The sequence below is a fragment of the Rhinopithecus roxellana genome, chromosome 4, assembly GCF_007565055.1.
Source record: "Rhinopithecus roxellana isolate Shanxi Qingling chromosome 4, ASM756505v1, whole genome shotgun sequence".
Lineage (NCBI taxonomy): Eukaryota > Metazoa > Chordata > Mammalia > Primates > Cercopithecidae > Rhinopithecus > Rhinopithecus roxellana.
The window spans coordinates 71,991,969-72,010,022 of NC_044552.1; the positions used below are offsets into that span (position 1 = coordinate 71,991,969).

Below are 18,054 nucleotides of genomic sequence, written 5' to 3' on the forward strand. Positions count from 1 at the left end.
TGATCCCTCAATACCATCAGTTAATCTGAGTCACAGAGCTTGTTACAGTAGATAGGCAGACATGCACAGGACAGGAGAGGCTGCCCACTCACCCCACCCCAACCAGGAATGTCAGGCAACCATCAGGTGATGGTCAGGCGGCTGTTTAACTGTCTCTCTAAAATAATAATTGGTTGCAGCCAGTGCCAAGGAGAGGCCGGCTCCCAAGAAATAGATAACACCTGAGGCTAGTCATCAGCAGCTTCCCAATAAGATCTCAGGAGTTGGGTGGGTGGGCTCAAGCACACACACTAGGAGGCAAAATGGCAGACTTTAACTGGTATATGACCTTGCTCTATGCTTCAAATAAGCATATGTATAACTCCAATAAACACACTGTGCATGTGGCCCCTCCCAAGTGCTGGCAGGCCACTGCACAGGCAGACAGCTCATCCCAAGGAAAAAATCAAGGTAGGAGGCTAGGCATGCTGGTTCACACCTGTAATCCCAGCACTTCAGGAAGCCAAGGTGGGCAGATCACTTGAGGTCAGGGGTTCAAGACCAGCCTGGTCAACATGGTGAGACCCTCCCCCCCCCGGTCTCTACTAAAAATACAAAAATTAGCTGGGCATGGTGGTGGGCACCTGTGGTCCCACCTACTCAGGAGGCTGAGGCAGGAGAATTGCTTGAACTCGGGAGGTGGAGGTTGCAGTGAGCTGAGATTGAGCCATTGCACTCCAGTCTGGGCAATGGAGCAGACCAAGACTCCGTCTCAGAAAACAAAAAGAAAAGAAAAGAAAAACCAAGGGAGAAGAGACACAGAGCCCTGAAGCATACCGATGTATAAAGCCCCCAAGTCAAAGGTCTAACAGCACACTTGAATCTTTCAAGTTGCCTGCTTGGCGCTCCACGGGTACTTTACTTCCTTTTGTTTCTGCTCTATAACTTTTTCTTTTTCCCCTTGAGACAGGGTCTCACTCCGTCGCCCAGGCTGGAGTACAGTGGCGCCATCTTGGTTCACTGCTACCTCCACCTCCTGCGTTCAAGCAATTCTCATGCCTCAGCCTCCCCAGTAGTTGGGACTACAGGCATGTGCTACCACGCCTGGCTAATTTTTGTATTTTTAGTAGAGACAGGGTTTCGCCACGTTGGCCAGGCTGGTCTCGAACTCCTGGCCTCAAATGATCTACCCACCTCAGCCTCCCAAAGTGCTGGGATTACAGGCATGAACCACCATGCCAGGCCCCTGCTCTAAAACTTTTTAATAAACTTTCACTCCTGTTCAAATAATTCCCTCAGTCTCTTACTCTGCCTATGCCCCTTGGATGAATTATTTCCTCTGAAGAGGCAAGAACCAAGTTGCTCCAGACCCGTATGAATTCACTGCTGCTAACAAGTTGACTCTAACAGTGAAAACATTAAAAAGTAAATTATACTTACCTATTACTAGATTATTTGGCCGCTTCTTATTATGGGAGCCAAACATGAATAAAGAACAATCTGACTTCTTTGAAAAGAATTCCTATAAAATCAGATAAATCCCATTTAGTCAACGCATACATTTAAGAACTTTAAGAATCTTACCTTTAAACTCAGGCCAGGCACAGTGGCTCACACCTGTAATCCCAGCACTTAGGAGGCCGAGGCGAGTGGATTGCTTGAGATCAGGAGTTTGAGACCAGCCTGGCCAACAAGATAAGACCCTGTCTCTACTAAAAATACAAAAGACAGCCAGGTGTGACGGCACACGCCTGTAATCCCAGCTACCTTAGTGGCTGACGCACGAGAATCGCTTGAACCCAGAAGGCAGAGGTTGCAGTGAGCTGAGAATGCGACACTGCACTCCAACCTGGGGGACAGAGTAAGACTGTCTCAAAAAAATAAAACAAAACAAAAAACTATACCAGTTGTTTTTTTTTTTTCCAGTGGAAGTTAATGAAGACTTAATGAACCAGAAAGGAAAATACAGGGGAAAAGTATTTCTAGCTTTTTACTTCAAGTTTTCTGATTTGGGGTACTTAGGGAAAAGATACACATTTCAAGACTAAGAATACATGAAAACTATTCAGTTAATAAATAAAATGAAACCATTTATTTTGTTATGCTGTCATTTTGGAATAGCACACCAAGTGTTTCATTTGCTGGAACAAATCCCTTTAACTCACAGGATATCACTACTATCATTGCATACATTTAAAACACATGAGGCCCAGTAAGGTGGCTCATGCCTGTAATCCCAGCACTTTGGGACGCTGAGGCAGATGGATCACCTGAGGCCATCTGATGTCAGGAGTTTGAAACCAGCCTGGCCAACATGGTGAAACCGTGTCTCTACTAAAAATAAAAAAAATTAGCCAGGCGTGGTGATGCATGCCTGTAATCCCAGCTACTCAAGAGGCTTAGGCAGGAGAATTCAGTGAACTTGGGAGGCAGAGGTTGCAGTGAGCCGAGATCACGCCATTGCACTCCAGCCTGGGCGACAAGAGCATTGCATACCAGCCTCAGCGACAAGAGCACTGCACTCCAGTTTGGGTGACAAGAGCGAGACTGTCTTTAAAAAAAAAAAAAAAAAAAAATTATCTGGCTGGGTGCAGTGGCTCATGCCTGTAATCCCAACACTTTGGAAGGCTGAGGTAGGTGGATGGCTTGAGATCCGGAGTTTGAAACCAGTCTGAGTAACATAGTGAAACCCTGTCTCTATGAAAAATACAAAAAATTAGCTGGGTATGGTGGTGAGCACCTACAGTCCCACCTATTTGGGAGGCTGAGGTGGGAGGAAGGATCACTCGAGTCCCGGAGATCAAGGCTACATGCAGTGAGCTGTGATGACACTACTGCACTCCAGCCTGGGTGACACAGTGACAACATCTTGGAAAACAGAAAGAGAGAGATCTTATCCATTTGGTTCTCAGAAGTATAGACTTCCATTACAGATTTCAGAGTAGTAAAAAATCTAAGTGTGGGGTTCTAATCCTAGACAGCAATTTTTACACTATACCTATAGTCTCCACATCCTACATGCTTTGATTCAGTTTACTGAGATCACCACTCTTAGCAGAAAAATTAGAATCAACATGTTTTAGTCCAAAAATCAATTGGAAAGCCTCTTATTAAGAAAGAAAAAAAAAAAAGGCCGGGCGCAGTGGCTCACACCTGTAGTCCCAGCACTTTGGGAGGCCGAGGTGGGCGGATCACCTAAGGTCAGAGTTTGAGACAAGCCTGGCCAACATGGTGAAACCCTGTCTCCACTAAAAATACAAAATTAGCCAAGCATGGTGTTGCATGCCTATAATTCCAGCTACTTGGGAGGCTGAGGCAGGAGAATCACTTGAACCCAGGAGGCGGAGGTTGCGGTGAGCCGAGATCATACCATTGCACTCCAACCTGGGCAACAAGAGCAAAAACTCTGTCTCAAAAAAAAAAAAAAACCAGATGACAGAGTCATAACCCTCAATTTTTCTTTACTCCTTATAAGACTCTGAGGTATGGGCCCCTAGTTTGGTTATCATTCATTCTAGTCTCTAAACAGAAGCATAAAGGGCAAACAACTACCCACCTGGCCTGTCCACAACCAGTATGGGGGATGCAGAGTCAGAAAGTCCAAGAATTCAGGCTCTGCCACTAAGTATCTGGACAAATAATCTTTTCTGAGAATTAACTTTATCAGTAGGGATAATACCACCTCCTGCAAAAATTTGCAAAGGCCACATGCGAAGTCACGTGAACACACCTTGTACAATGTTGTACAATGTCCTGAACAAAGTAGGTGTCCAGAAAATATTTTAATGGCCAGGTGTGGTGGCTCTTGCCAGTCACCCCAGCACTTTGGGAGACTGAGGTAGGCGTATCGCATAAGCTTAGAAGTTGGAGACCAGCCCAGGCAACATGGTAAAATCCCATCTCTAGTAAAAATAGAAAAAAACATCTGGGTGTGGTGGTATGCACCTGTGGTCCCAGCTACTTAGGAGACTGAGGTGGGAGGATCACTTTAACCCAGGAGGCAGAGGGTGCAGTGAGCCGAGATGGTGCCATAGCTCTCAAGCCTGGGTGACAGAGCGAGACCCTGTCTCAAGTAAAATATATATATTTATTTTGTATGTCTAAATCAATGGAATTACTTTCTTAAAATTTTAAAAACATTCTCATGGTATGACTAACATCCCAAAGCTTTCCACAAAACACCGTTCATATATACTTGAGTGTTTTATATACATACCCACACACGTGTGTGTGAATGTGTGTGTATATATGTACATATATATATATATAAAATCTCATCCCATTCTCCACAAAGTCTGCTTTTTATTTCTTAAAATTCTAGAACAGGGGTAGTCAAATTACCTGCAAAAAGCCATATAATAAGTATTTTAGGCTCATCCTTTTGTCTTGAACCAACTCTTCTTTTTTGTGTGAGACAGGGTCTCAATCTGCTGCCCAGGCTAAAAGTGCTGTGGTGCAGTCATGGCTCACTATAACCTCAAACCCCTACACTCAGCTGATCCTCCTGCCTCAGTCTCCCAGACAGTTAGTACTTGGGCTCCCACCACCATTTCCTGCCAATTTTTTAAGAGATGGGATCTCAATATGCTGCTTAGGCTGGTCTAGAAATCCTGGTCTCACGCAATCCTCCCACTTCATCCTACCAAAACAATGGAATTAGAGGTATGAACCACGGTGCCCAGCCTAACCAACTCTTTTTTTTTTTTTTAAATTGAGATGGAGTTTCACTCTTGTTGCCCAGGCTAGAGTGCAACGGCACGATCTTGGCTCACTGTAACGTCCGCCTCCTGGGTTCAAGCGCTTCTCCTGCCTCACCTCCCGAGTAGCTGGGATTACAGGCATGCACCACCACGCCTGGCTAATTTTGTATTTTTAATAGAGAGGGGGTTTATCCATGTTGGTCAGGCTAGTCTCGAACTCCTCACCTTAGGTGATCCACACGCCTTGGCCTCCCAAAGCGCTGGGATTACAGGCGTGAGCCACCATGCCCAGCCTAACCAACTCTTTAAAAATGTAAAAACCATTCTTAGCTCATAAGCCTCACACAAAGAGGGATTTGGTCTGCAAGCAGTGTATTTTTGCCAACCCCTGTTCTAAAGCAGCAAAACTCATTTCTCCAAGATCATAGTGAAAAAATGTGTGGAGAGGGTCAGGAGGAGAAAATTGACCACACAACCACTCCTTCCACAGCCATTTTGAGCTCTGTAGGTCTGGGATTCATACAGCTAATAAATATATCCTGTATCTGGAGATAGGAGATCAAAGAGAGGGAATGTCACAAACTTAAGAGTAAGAAAAGCTGTTATATCAACACTAGACTAAAAAAGCTCAAGTGCTACAGCTTTCACTATGGAACACTGCCACAAAGTGGTCATGCAACTAAAAGCATTATGGTATCACAAAACAAAAGCAGGCCTTGATTAAGTGGTATACGAAAGAGAGAATTCTGAGATAAATCTTATATTTTTACTTCCAGGATCTCTTCAACAAATGACTGTAAAAAACATGAGACAAATAAAAGTAATTTGAAAAAAACTGAGTCAAATGCATTTTATCGATATTATCTTAATTTTCACTGCAGTTAGTTACAATAAGATTATTTGATTTTAATCTAACTAATCATTAATTTCTTTCTTTTAAAATTCACTAACTAAAAGAAAAAAATATTACAAAAGTCAAGTGAGCTTAAGGAAAAAACAACAACAAATAATGGGTTCCTGGTTGGGTGCAATAGCTCACACCCATAATCCCAGCACTTTAGGAGGCCAAGGCGGGCAGATCATTTGAGCTCAGGAGTTTAAGACCAGATTGGGCAATATGACAAAGCCCTATCTCTACAAAAATTAGCCAGGCATCGTGTCGTGCACCTGTAGTGCCCGCTTCTGAGGTGGGAGAATGGCTTGAGTCTGGGAGGTGGAGACTGCAGCAAGCAGAGATCATTCCAACGCACTCCAGCCTAGGCAACAGAGCCAGACCCTATTTCAAAATAAACAATGGGTTCCTATCAAGAAAACATAATCATATTAAGTTCTTTTAATTTTTTAAATAGAGACGGGGTCTCACTATGTTTTCCAGGCTGGTCTCAAACTCCTGAGCTCAAGCAATCCTCCTGCCTTGGCCTCCCAAAGTGCTGGGATTACAGGCGTGAGCTACTGTGTCTGGCCCAACTCTTAAGGAAGAAACTAATTTTCTTAAGGAAGAAACTAGTATCATCACATACTGAAAGTCCATTCATCATTCCCCATTTACTATAAACAATCTTTGATTTCACTTACTAGTTTTTTCATTTAGTTTTGGTTGACTATATACCCAAACAAGAATCTGATTAACTCTAGGAAAACAACTGACATCTGTTACCAATAATTCAGGTAGTGTTTCTTGTTTTAAAAGTATCCAAGCTGGTTGTGGTGGTGCATACCTGTAGTCCCATCTACTTGGGAGACTGAAGCAGGAGGACTGCTTGAGCTCAGGAATTTGAGACCAGCCTGGGCAACATAGCAAGATCCAGTCTTAAAAAAAAAAAAAGTAAAAGCATCTGAAGGAAGAATCATATTTTTAGAACTCAAACTTGCTGTATAAAAATAGATCTATAATAAACTTCCTTTTGAAAATTCATTATGTCCTTTAAATGCAACTCAAGTTTTAAATTTTTTTTTTTTTTTTTTTTTTGCGCTGGAGTTTCACTCTTGTTGCCCAGGCTGGAGTGCAATGGCGCAACCTTGGCTCACTTAAACCTCTGCCTCCCGGCTTCAAGTGATTATCCTGCCTCAGCCTCCTGAGTAGCTGGGATTACAGCCATCTGCTACCACACTCGGCTAATTTTTTTTTGTATTTTTAGTAGAGATGGGGCTTCTCCATTGGTCAGGCTCGTCTTGAACTCCTAATCTCAGGTGATCCACCTGCCTTGGCCTCCCAAAGTTCTGGGATTACAGGCGTGAGCCACCACACCTGGCCAAGTTTTAAAAATTTTATCAATATATTTGCAGGCAATGAATAACACATTTCCCAGCCACAGTGAAAAGAAAGATCTATAGATACTTTTTAAAGTATTTCCTCTCCATTTTACATCAAAATTCCCTCACATAGGATGACCTCTAATTTTAAAAAAAATCACAAATTTGGAGTACAAATGAATTAATCTGAATAATTACTACTTATATGTTCTCTTAAATCATAAAGATTATTGTACTTACCAGTGATGTCTGATCCTCAAAAGGTCTTGTAATATTTTTCCTAAGAATATCAAAAAAGTGACTGCAATTTTAATAACCTCAATAAGTATATACAATTAATATATTAAGGTAATTTTATATTCAGATGATAAAAAAATTGAAAGGATATTCATTCATTCAAATATTTATTCAGTGCCTATTACATGCCAGGCCACCATTCTAGGAGCTAGTGATACTATACTACTACATCAAACAAGATGCTTGCTTTCATGGAGTTTACAGGCTTGTGGAAAATAAATAGTCTTCCGTACATAGGGATTCTGCATCCATGGATTGATTTGACCAACCATAGACTGCTAGTATTCAATAGAAAAAGAAAGTGTGTTTTTAAAAAAAAGGGGGGGGGGGGCGGGCACAGTGGCTCACAACAGTGAGGTATGATCATGCCACTGCACTCCAGCCCGGGTGACAGTGAGACCCCGTCCCTAAAAAAAAAAGTTAATCAAGCCGGGCGCGGTGGCTCAAGCCTGTAATCCCAGCACTTTGGGAGGCCGAGACGGGCGGATCACGAGGTCAGGAAATCAAGACCATCCTGGCTAACACGGTGAAACCCCGTCTCTACTAAAAATACAAAAACTAGCCGGGCGAAGTGGCGGGCGCCTGTAGTCCCAGCTACTCGGGAGGCTGAGGCAGGAGAATGGCGTAAACCCGGGAGGTGGAGCTTGCAGTGAGCTGAGATCCGGCCACTGCACTCTAGCCCCGGCGACAGAGTGAGACTCTGCCTCAAAAAAAAAAAAAAAAAAAAAGTTAATCAAGAAATAAAAAGAAAAAAGAACAATAAAAAGCAGGATAAACCAGAAAATACAGCATTATAACGATTTACATAGTATTTACATTATATTAGATATTATAAGTAATCGAGAGACGATTTAAAGTATATGTGACTTACTTTTATGGGAAGCATTTTTTTAAAAAAGTATACAGGAGGATGTGCGTGGGTTATATGCAAATACTAGGCCATTTTATGTAAGAGACGAGCATACCCAGATTTTAGTATCAAAGGGGAGGTTTCTGGAACCATTGCCCACAGATACTGAGAGATGACTGTAGCTTATTCCAGGGCTGTGGTAAGGAAAAAGACAAGATGAATCCAGAGAATTTTGTGATGTTAGAAAGTAAGGAAGTGCTCAAAAACAGGAGGCATGTTGAAAGGTCATAGGATCCAAACTAAAAGAGTTCCCAACTTTGGGAGGCCAAGGCGGGCAGATCACGTGGTCAGGAGATTGAGACCATCCTGGCTAACACAGTGAAACCCCATCTCTACTTAAAAAAAAAAAAAAAAAATCAGCCGGGCGTGGTGGGCACCTGTGTAGTCCTAGCTACTCGGGTACCCGGGAGGCTGAGGCAGCAGAATGGTGTGAACCCGGGAGGCGGAGCTTGCAGTGAGCCAAGATTGCGCCACTGCACTCCAGGCTGGGTGACAGAGTGAGACTCCGTCCCAAGAGTTCCCAGCTGGGAGTTGTGGCTCACGTCTGTAATCCCAGCACTTTGGGAGGCTGAGGCTGGTGGATCACCTGAGGTCAGAAGTTCAAGACCAGACTGGCCAACATGGTGAAACCCTGCCTCTACTAAAAATACAAAAATTAGCTGGGAGTGATGGTGGGCACCTGTAATCCCAGTTACTCAGGAAGCTGAGGCAGGATAATCGCTTGAACCCAGGAGCCGGAGGTTGTAGTGAGCTGAGATCACACCACTGCACTCCATCCTGGGTGACAGAGACTCTGTCTCAAATTAAAACAAACAAACAAACGGGGGGTTCCCAACTGCCAAACAGAACAATTTAAGCAACAATATTAAGAACACTGGATTAGAATCCAGAAAAATGTATGAGGAAAGTGCAACATTTTTGTAGTGTTCTTGACAAACATGCATAACTTCAATCAATTCATGAGAAAATCTAAACCCAAATTGAGGGATAATTTACAAAATAACTGACAAGTACTTGTCAAAAATGTCAAGGTCATCAAAGACAAGGAAAGACTAAGGAACTGTCACAAATTGGAGAAGACTAAGGAGGCATGAAAACTAAATGCAACATGGGATGCTAGAAGAGAAAGAGTATTAAAAGGAAAACTAGAGCTGGGCACAGTGGCTCACGCCTGTAATCCCAGCACTTTGGGAGGCTGAGGTGGGCGGATTACCTGAGGTCAGGAGTTCGAGACCAGCCTGACCAACATGGAGAATTCCGTCTCTACTAAAAATACAAAATTAGCCGGGCATGGTGGTGCATGCCCATAATCCCAGCTACTTGGGAGGCTGAGGCAAGAGAATTGCTTGAACCCAGGAGGCGGAAGTTGCGGTGAGACGAGATCGCGCCACTGCACTCCAGCCTGGTCAAGAAGAGCGAAACTCTGTCTCAAAAAAAAAAAAAAAGAAAAGAAAAGAAAGAAAAAAAAACTGGGTCAGGCATGGTGGCTCACGCCTGTAATCCCAGCACTTCGGGAGGCCGAGGTGCAGAGATCACCTAAGGTCAGAAGTTTGAGACCAGCCTGACCAACATGGCGAAACCCCATCTCAACCAAAAATACAAAACTGAGCTGGGCGTGGAGGCATGTGCCTGTAATCCCAATTCGGGAGGCTGAGGGAGGAGAATCACTAGAACCAGGGAATCGGAGGTTGCAGTGAGCTGAGACCGTGCTACTGTACTCCAGCCTGGCAACAGAGCTAGACTCCATCTCAAACAAAACAAAACAAAAAAACACAAAAAAATGAGCCAGGCATGGTGGCATGTGCCTATAATGCCAGCTACATGGGAGGCCAAGGCAGAAGAATTGATTGAACCCAGAGGTGGAGGTTGTAGTGAGCAGAGATCACGCCACTGCACTCCAGCTGGGCGACAACAGGACTCCGTCTCAAAAAAAGGAAAAAAGAAAAACTGATGCTAATCAAATGTGTCTGTCATTTGATTAACATTAGTAAATCAGTGTTAATTTATTAGTTTTGATCACTGCATTATGGTTATGCAAGATGTAACATTAGGGGAAGCCAGGTGAAGGGTATATGGAAATTCCGCATTATTTTTGCACTTTTCTGTAAATCTATAAGTATTTCAAAATAAAATATATATGCTAAGGTCACAACTATGCAAGGACATTCAATACAAATGAAAAAACAGAACAAAAGAAAGAAATTATAATATTAATAACTGTAAGGAATTTTAGGATCTTTAAAAAATTTTTTTGTTTTCCAAATCTTCCATAAAGTGGTTACTTTTATAACGAAACAAAATCATTTAAAATACAGTAAAAGAAATCATGACTTACTTTTTATACAGTACACCATATGGTTTTTTCAGTGCATACTGTAAAACAAAATTTATAGCTTTCAAAACAAAACACATCCTGAAAAGCAGAAATAAAAATAAAACATCATAACAGTCACTCTCCAAGACTGCTCTGGGGCCTCAATCTTGTCCTGAAGCCTTCTTCCTGGCTCCCTTTTCATCACTTAGAGTAACTTGAAACATAAACTTAATATTCTTGGACTAGACTTTCCTATTTAAAAGTTTCTATGCCCTTTCAATAGTTTATCAAACTTAAACAATTTCCTTCATTTCTTTAAACTCGACTTAGTCCAGTCTCTCGCTGGGGAAACAATGCCAGGTACACTGGCTCACGCCTGTAATCCCAACACTTTGGGAGAACAAGGCAGATCACTCGAGCCCAGGAGTTCGAGACCAGCCTGGGCAACATGGCAAAACCCTGTCTCTACAAAAAACTGCAAAAATTAGCCAGACATGGTGGTGCATGTCCGCAGTCTCAGCTACTTGGGAGGCTGACGTGGGAGGATCACCTGAGCCCAGGAATTTGAGGTTGTGGTAAGCCTTGATTGCACCACTGCACTCCAGCTCTGGTGACAGTGTGAGACCCTGTCTCGGAAAAAAAAAAAAAAGTAGTAGACAAAAACAGAAAAAATAAATTCTATCAGGAAAGCCTGATGTTGTGTGGAGATAAGAAAACTCAGAAACAGTCACAATGATGACAACTAGAATACGAGCTAGGGGTTAAACACAGCTCTTTAAAAAATGCCTATTATTCAATGTTCTTCATTTTTTTCCCCTACTTCTACCCATCCACTAATAATCATTCATTTTATTTTATTTATCTATTTTGAGACAGGGTCTCACTCTGTTGCCCAGGCTGGAGTGTAATGGTGCGATTAAAGCTGACTGCAGCCTCAAACTCCTGGGCTCAGGTGATCCTCCCATCTCAGCCTCCCAAGTACAGACACATGCACCACGCCCAGCTAATTTTTGTATTTTGAGTGGAGATGGGGTTTCATCATGTTGTCCAGGCCGTATTTTACTATTTTTAAAACTTTAATTTACAGAGATGGGGTCTCACTTTGTTGTCCAGGCTGTTGTACTGGACTTAAGCGATCCTCCCAGTTCAGCCTCCCAAAGTGCTGGGATTACAGGTGTCAGCCACCACACCTGGCCTATAGTCATTTATTACTTGTATGGCCAGTACTGCTCTACCATAGAGAATAACAAAGATGTCATCAGGTACTACCTTGCATTAGAGAAATGGGTAAATGAGGGAAACAATGAAAAATAAGGTATAATAATCATTCATCAACTATCAGAGTTGGTGAACAAAGAAAATGCAACAGTAAAATCTGCCTTTTTAAGTATAAAACTTTTGATGATTCTTGGCCAACTATTTCCCTGTTTCCATGTAATAAACATTGCCACCTCTTCTTGATAACTCAGATGAATTTTGGTAATCATGATGAATTTTAATTATTGTAGTAATCTGTAATATTGTGCTGCTTTTAAAGCTTACTTAAATATGTAGGATCACTATGCTGATGGATATACTAGGAGAGGGGCAGTGTCCCGTCAGCACAATGACACTCAGACAAACATTTCAAAAAAAGGATGGGCCTATATAAGGCATTCAGACATCTGAATTGACTACGCTTATCAGGCATAGAGTTTGACAAGTTTAAAAATGTATTCAACGCCAGGTGTGGTGGCTCACTTCTGTAATCTCAGCACTTTGGGAGGCTGAGGCAGACAGATCACTTCAGGTCAGGAGTTTGTGACCAGCCTGGCCAACATGGTGAAACCCTGTCTGTACTAAAAGAACACAGAAATTAGCCGGGTGTGGTAACATGAGCCTGTAGTTCCAGCTTTTCAGGAGGCAGAGGCAGGAGAATCGCCTGAATCTGGGAGGCAGAGGTTACAGTGAGCCAAGATGACACCACTGCACTTCAGCCTGGGCGACAAAGTGAGACTCCATCTCAATAACAACAAAAATGTATTCAATTACTTAATTGATTTAATTCAAAGACCTATTGGCTGTATTGAAGGCCTAATTAGTCAAATAACCTACTAGATATCTCCACATACTATGCCTTTTTTTTGAGATGGAGTCTTGCTCTATTGCCCAGGCTGGAGTAAGTGCAATGGCGTGGTCTCAGCTCACTGCAATCTCCGCCTCCCAGGTCCAAGCAGATTCTCCTGCCTCAGTCTCCCCAGTAGCTGGGATTACAGGCATCCACCACTAAGCCCGGCTAATTTTTGTATTTTTAGTAGAGATGGAATTTCACCATGCTAGCCAGGCTGTCTCGAACTCCTGACCCCGTGATCTGCCCGCCTCGGCCTCCCAAAGTGCTGGAATTACAGGTGTGAGCCACTGCGCCTGGCCTATACTATGCCTTTCTTTCATTGATTACCTATATATTGAGTACCTACTATATACAGACACTGGGCTGGACACTAGGCTACAGAGGTAGAAAAAATAAAGTTTTTATTTTCATTACTTAAATCACATGTCCCAAACTGAATCTTTCTACCTTTCCCTCCAAACCTGCTCCACTTGACACATTTTCTAATTGGCATTATTGCCCATCAGGCACTCAAGCCAAAAACCTGGGAAGTCATACTTTTCACTAGTTCCTAACTCTTCTACCCCCAACATCTCTTCTTCCTGGTCATTTCTCATTTTCATTGCCACCACTGGACTCCAGATGCTCTTCACCTAGCTGGCAGCAATGGTTTAGTTTCCTACATTTGCTCTCAACCCTCTCTAGTCAAGCCAATTAAAAGGACTGGCGGTCCTTTTAATTCTCTTGCTTATTATCTTTCAATGACTAATGGAGCTTTCAGATTAAAATTCAAACTCCATTTTACTATATGACCCATGCCTCTTCTTCTAGCCTCATCTAGCCCACTCTCCTTTGGCCATGCCCAATTATTTACAGTTCTCCAAATGCATCAACGCTCCTTCATACTCCCTTTTGCACAAACTTCTTTCTCAGTCTCAGAGGGTCTTCTCTTTCTCTCCCACTTCTTGCACCAACTTCTCCCTCAAAATGAAGCTGAACTGTGATCTCTGGGGGAACCTACCCTGTGTGGGGGTCCCCCTATGTGATTTTCTTTTTTTTTTTTTTTTTTTTTTGAGATGGAGTCTCTGTCACCCAGGTTGGAGTGCAATGGTGCGATCTCGGCTGACTGCGACCTCCACCTCCCCGGTTCAGACCATTCTCCTACCACAGCCTCTGAGTAGCTGGGACTACAGACATGTGCCACCACACCCAGCTAATCTTTTTATTTTTAGTTTTCACCATGTTTCACCATGTTGGCCAGGCTGGTCTCGAACTTCTGACTTTGTGATCCTCCTGCCTCGGCCTCCCAAAGTGCTAGGATTACAGGCGTGAACCACTGTGCCCGGCCTCCCTTATGTGATTTTAACTGTTTCCCATCCTACCCTGTCCATGCCTCCAACACAGCACAATGTGAGAACTTTTTACATGTCTATCTCTCTAAGCTCACTGAAAGAACTGTGTCTCACCTATTAATTCCCAGCAGAGGCACAGTAACTGGTGTTGTTGAATGACTAAATATACAGCAATATGCAGTTATTTGTCTTTACAAATTAGATTTTTTCCTAAAATGTGAGTAAGCCAAATTCTAGTAATTGAAAACAGCTTAAATTTACTAAGGGAGACCTTCACCCTACCAGACCCATCTGTGCTCCTAAAAGACAATAATAAAATTTACTAACAGAACTAGTTGCTTTAAGAAAAATTAGTAGTTGGTGCCTCGCAGGGTAAAGAACCCCCCAACTTTAGCTCTTCTCTAAGACCAGTAGTTCTTATGGTAAGGCAAGCTTATCTATGTATTTCTCCGGCAGCCCAACCTAGCATGCTGAAAATTCCAAAATGACTTCAATACCTTTTAAAGATTAAGTATATATACTCACCACATCTTTAAGTATTTGTGTCACTGTTGCATTTGCATTTCCCCCTTTAATCAGCATGGCATTTTTAATATTTTCATTGAGTTTCGGTTCTCTCTTCTCAAGGAATCTCTTGGCTCTTTTCGTTCTGGGCTTTCTGTTCAGAAAAGCACAATTCATAACTATTTAAACATTTTCCTCACATTGCAAAGCCATGACTTAACTAATATGCAAATTCTTAAAAACACATTTGTCATTTAGGAGTCCATCCTTAAACAAAATCTCACTCTTTTTTTTTTTTTGAGATGGAATCTCACTCTGTCGCCCAGGCTGGACACAATCTTGGCTCACTGCAACCTCCACCTCCTGGGTTCAAGCAATTCTCCTGCCTCAGCCTCCTAAGTAGCTAGGATTACAGGCACATATCACCACACCCGGGTGATTTTTGTATTTTTAGCAGAGACAGGGTTTCACCATGTTGGTCAGGCTATTCTCGAACTACTGACCTCAGGTGATCCGCCTGCCTCGGCCTCCCAAAGTGCTAGGATTACAGGTGTGAGTCACAAAGCCTGGCCAAAATCTCACTTTTTGGGAGATATCAGTAAAAGATATTTCCTTATGATTGTTAAATAAGTGTTTTGTTAGCTTTTTTAAAAAAAGCTTTCATTTTTATATTCTCACCATTCTTTTATTACTGCTTTTTCAAATCTTTTAAGTAAAAAATAAAAGCCTCAAGTAAATACTGTCGCTATTTTTACTCTTCTTTTTTCTTCAAGCCTTAAGTAGTCAAACTGTATCCTGTACCCTAATATAAAGAATTGAGCATCAGCTGCTGATCAACCTGTGGGCATTTACTAAACATGAGACTAACGACTGCTTACCTTTCTTTTAGGTTTAAGACCACAATGCCTGCCAGGAAGTATACACTGTTGCACTCCAACATCATTGCTGAGAATGTCAACATTATTGCCAACAATGGGGAATAAAAAGGTTGATGTTTATCTGGAGTCACTCTATTAAGGCTTAATCTTCACCACAATCCTGAGAGTTACAATTCTTTTTTATTTATTTATTTATTTTTTGAGACGGAGTCTCTCTGTCTCCCCGGTTGGAGTGCACTGGCCCGACCCTGGCTCACTGCAAGCTCCGCCTCCCCGGTTCACGCTATTCTACTGCAGGCGCCCGCCACCAGGCCCGGCTAATTTTTTGCATTTTTAGTAGAGGCAGGATTTCACCGTGTTAGCCCAGGATGGTCTGGATCTCTTGACCTCGTGATCCGCCCGCCTCGGCCTCCAAAAGTGCTGGGATTACAGGTGTGAGCCTCCACACCCGGCAAGTTACAATTCTTATCTTCACTTTACAGATGAGGCAACTGAACAGACAGGTAATGTGCCCAAGATCACACAGCAAGTAAACAGGCCAATTTTTAAAATGAGCTAGGGCTGGGCGGCCACAGCCTGTAATAAAAACACTCTAGGAGGCCAAGGTGGATGGATCACTGAGCCCAGAAGTTCAAGACCAGCCTGGGCAACATCGGAAAACCCTGTCACTACAAAAAAAAAAAAATACAAAAATTAGCTGTGGTGGTGCGTGCCTGTAGTCCCAGCTACAGGGCAGGCTGAGGTAGGAGAGCTGCTTGATTCTGGGGAGGTCGAGGCTGCAATGAGCTGTGATCAGGCTACTGCACTCCAGCCTGGGTGTCAGAACGATACCCTGTCTCAAAAAAAAATTTTTTTTAAGCTAGATTTAAAAATTAATCTAGACCAATTGCCCTGTAAACTATTAAGGGAAAATAAATTCATTATTCTGACTTTATGATGTGACAGTAGGAGTGGCATATTTTTATACATTTCTGTTCAAAAAAGGGGCTTCACCTCTGCTTCCTCTACAATGAGCGCCCTGATTTTTCAGACAGTTCTCTGCCATCTACTGAAAGAATTCTCCTCCCAAATAATTATGACCCTCCCTCGTTCAGTCCCATGGACACTTTGGGAAGAAAGAGACTATACATGCACTTTAGTTTCCCATGTAGATTTTTAAAATCCTCCTCCAGAGAATGTCACATATAAAGCTTCTAATCATTTACTGGTTGATAAAGATACAAATTATTCTATCTTTTGTAACTCATTAAACAGCAACAAATGCAAATAGCGATTAACATGTTTTATTAGCTGCCTGGCTCCCAATTAAGGTGTAAACTAGTCCCAATACCTAGTAAACGACTCTTCTTTGTAGTCCAAACAGCTAGAGGCATAGCAGGTGTGCAAAATCTCTGAATGACTACAACTGTCGTTTTGGATACATACTAACCTACGTAAATAGCAAGAAAACCACAGCAAATAACAGCAGGGCTGTTTAGCACAATAAATATTCTTGAACAAATTTAAAACAGGTATCATTCAAGGATAACTCAGAGGAGTGTACAAAGTTGGAAAGAAAAAACAAAACAAAACTAATGCACATTTCTACCTGCTGCAGCAAAGGCTCTACATACGTTCGCAAAACTAACCCTCACAGCTCTACGAAGTATGACTATGAGTGCTATTTTACAGAGTAAACTGAGATTTAGAGACATTTAATGACCCAAAGTCACAAAGCTTTAAGTGAACGCGCCAGACTGTCACCCAGATCTGTCGGATTCCGAGGGCTGTGCTCTTAACCCCACTCTAACTAATCTGTCTCATACTTCGGAAGTCAGACGTTTTTCAACTGACTAGGATAAAAGCGACCAACGCTTCAATGCCACATCCCATCCCGCGACTCCCACTTGAGAGCTTCCCCACTGTCTCCTGGCAAGTAGCTCGCGCTGAGGAAGACCCCGGCTGGTGATCGATCGGCTCCCACCCAGGCAAGAAGAGGGGTAACCAGGAGGAGTGAGAGGCCGAGACAATACCACCCTACTCACGGAACCCTTTCACCCCAACGTTCCCCGGGGCGGAGAACCAGCAAACTTACACAACTCGATCCAGAGCGTCCATCGCTACTGCTCCCTGCAACTCTTAACTAAGTGGATGCACGTGCACCCGGCGATTACGTGCGCCGGAACAGGCAGAACCGGAAGCTGAGCGCAACGCCACTTCCGGGGACGGCCTCGCCGAGGGTGCCTAGAGGCGCTGGCGGCCATTTTGATTGGAATGGCGCCCTGTTCCCTTGGTTACGGATTTTTGCCCAGGCTCTTTCCCGGAATTACAGGTGCGAGGTAATACTTTTAAGTAACATTGGCCGGGCGTGGTGGCTCACGCCTGTAATCCCAGGATTTTGGGAGGCCGAGACGGGCGGATCACCTGATACCAGGGGTTCGAGACCAGCCTGGCCAACATGGCGAAACCCCGTCTCTGCTAAAAATACAAAAATTAGCCGGTCGTCGTGGCGGGCGCCTGTAACCCCAGCTACTCGGGAGGCTGAGGCGGGGAGAATTGCTTGAACCCGAGAGGGGGAGGTTGCAGTGAGCCGAGATCGCGCCACTGCAAAATCCAGCCTGGGCGACAGAGCGAGACTCCTTCTCAAAAAAAAAAAAAGTAACATAGACTCTCGCAGTTTGATGTACACGCTAGTGTGTATACTTGGAGTCAGGTATTCAGAAACCAGATTTTATTCTTCAGGGAATCCCAGGATGCTAGAAAGGTTGATTGCACGGCAGGTACTCACATAATCACTAA

At 43.2% G+C, this 18,054-nt stretch overlaps 1 protein-coding gene across 3 annotated transcripts in view; it reads right to left on the reverse strand.

The window, feature by feature from the left end:
- Positions 1-17,462, reverse strand: part of RPF2 (ribosome production factor 2 homolog) — a 43,485-nt gene extending 26,023 nt beyond the window's left edge. The window contains exons 1-5 of one of the 3 annotated variants that reach the window (XM_010366029.2): positions 17,351-17,462; positions 14,420-14,552; positions 10,475-10,512; positions 7,173-7,212; positions 1,420-1,501 (exon numbers count right to left, since the gene is read on the reverse strand). In XM_010366029.2, the coding sequence (XP_010364331.2) occupies positions 1,420-1,501; positions 7,173-7,212; positions 10,475-10,512; positions 14,420-14,552; positions 17,351-17,373 (316 nt within the window). In that variant the 5' untranslated portion in view covers positions 17,374-17,462. Of the gene's footprint in view, positions 1-1,419; positions 1,502-7,172; positions 7,213-10,474; positions 10,553-14,419; positions 14,553-17,350 lie in introns of those variants that run through there. The other 2 variants (XM_030929631.1, XM_030929632.1) reach the window with 2 other exon arrangements.
- Positions 17,463-18,054: the final 592 nt, after the last annotated feature.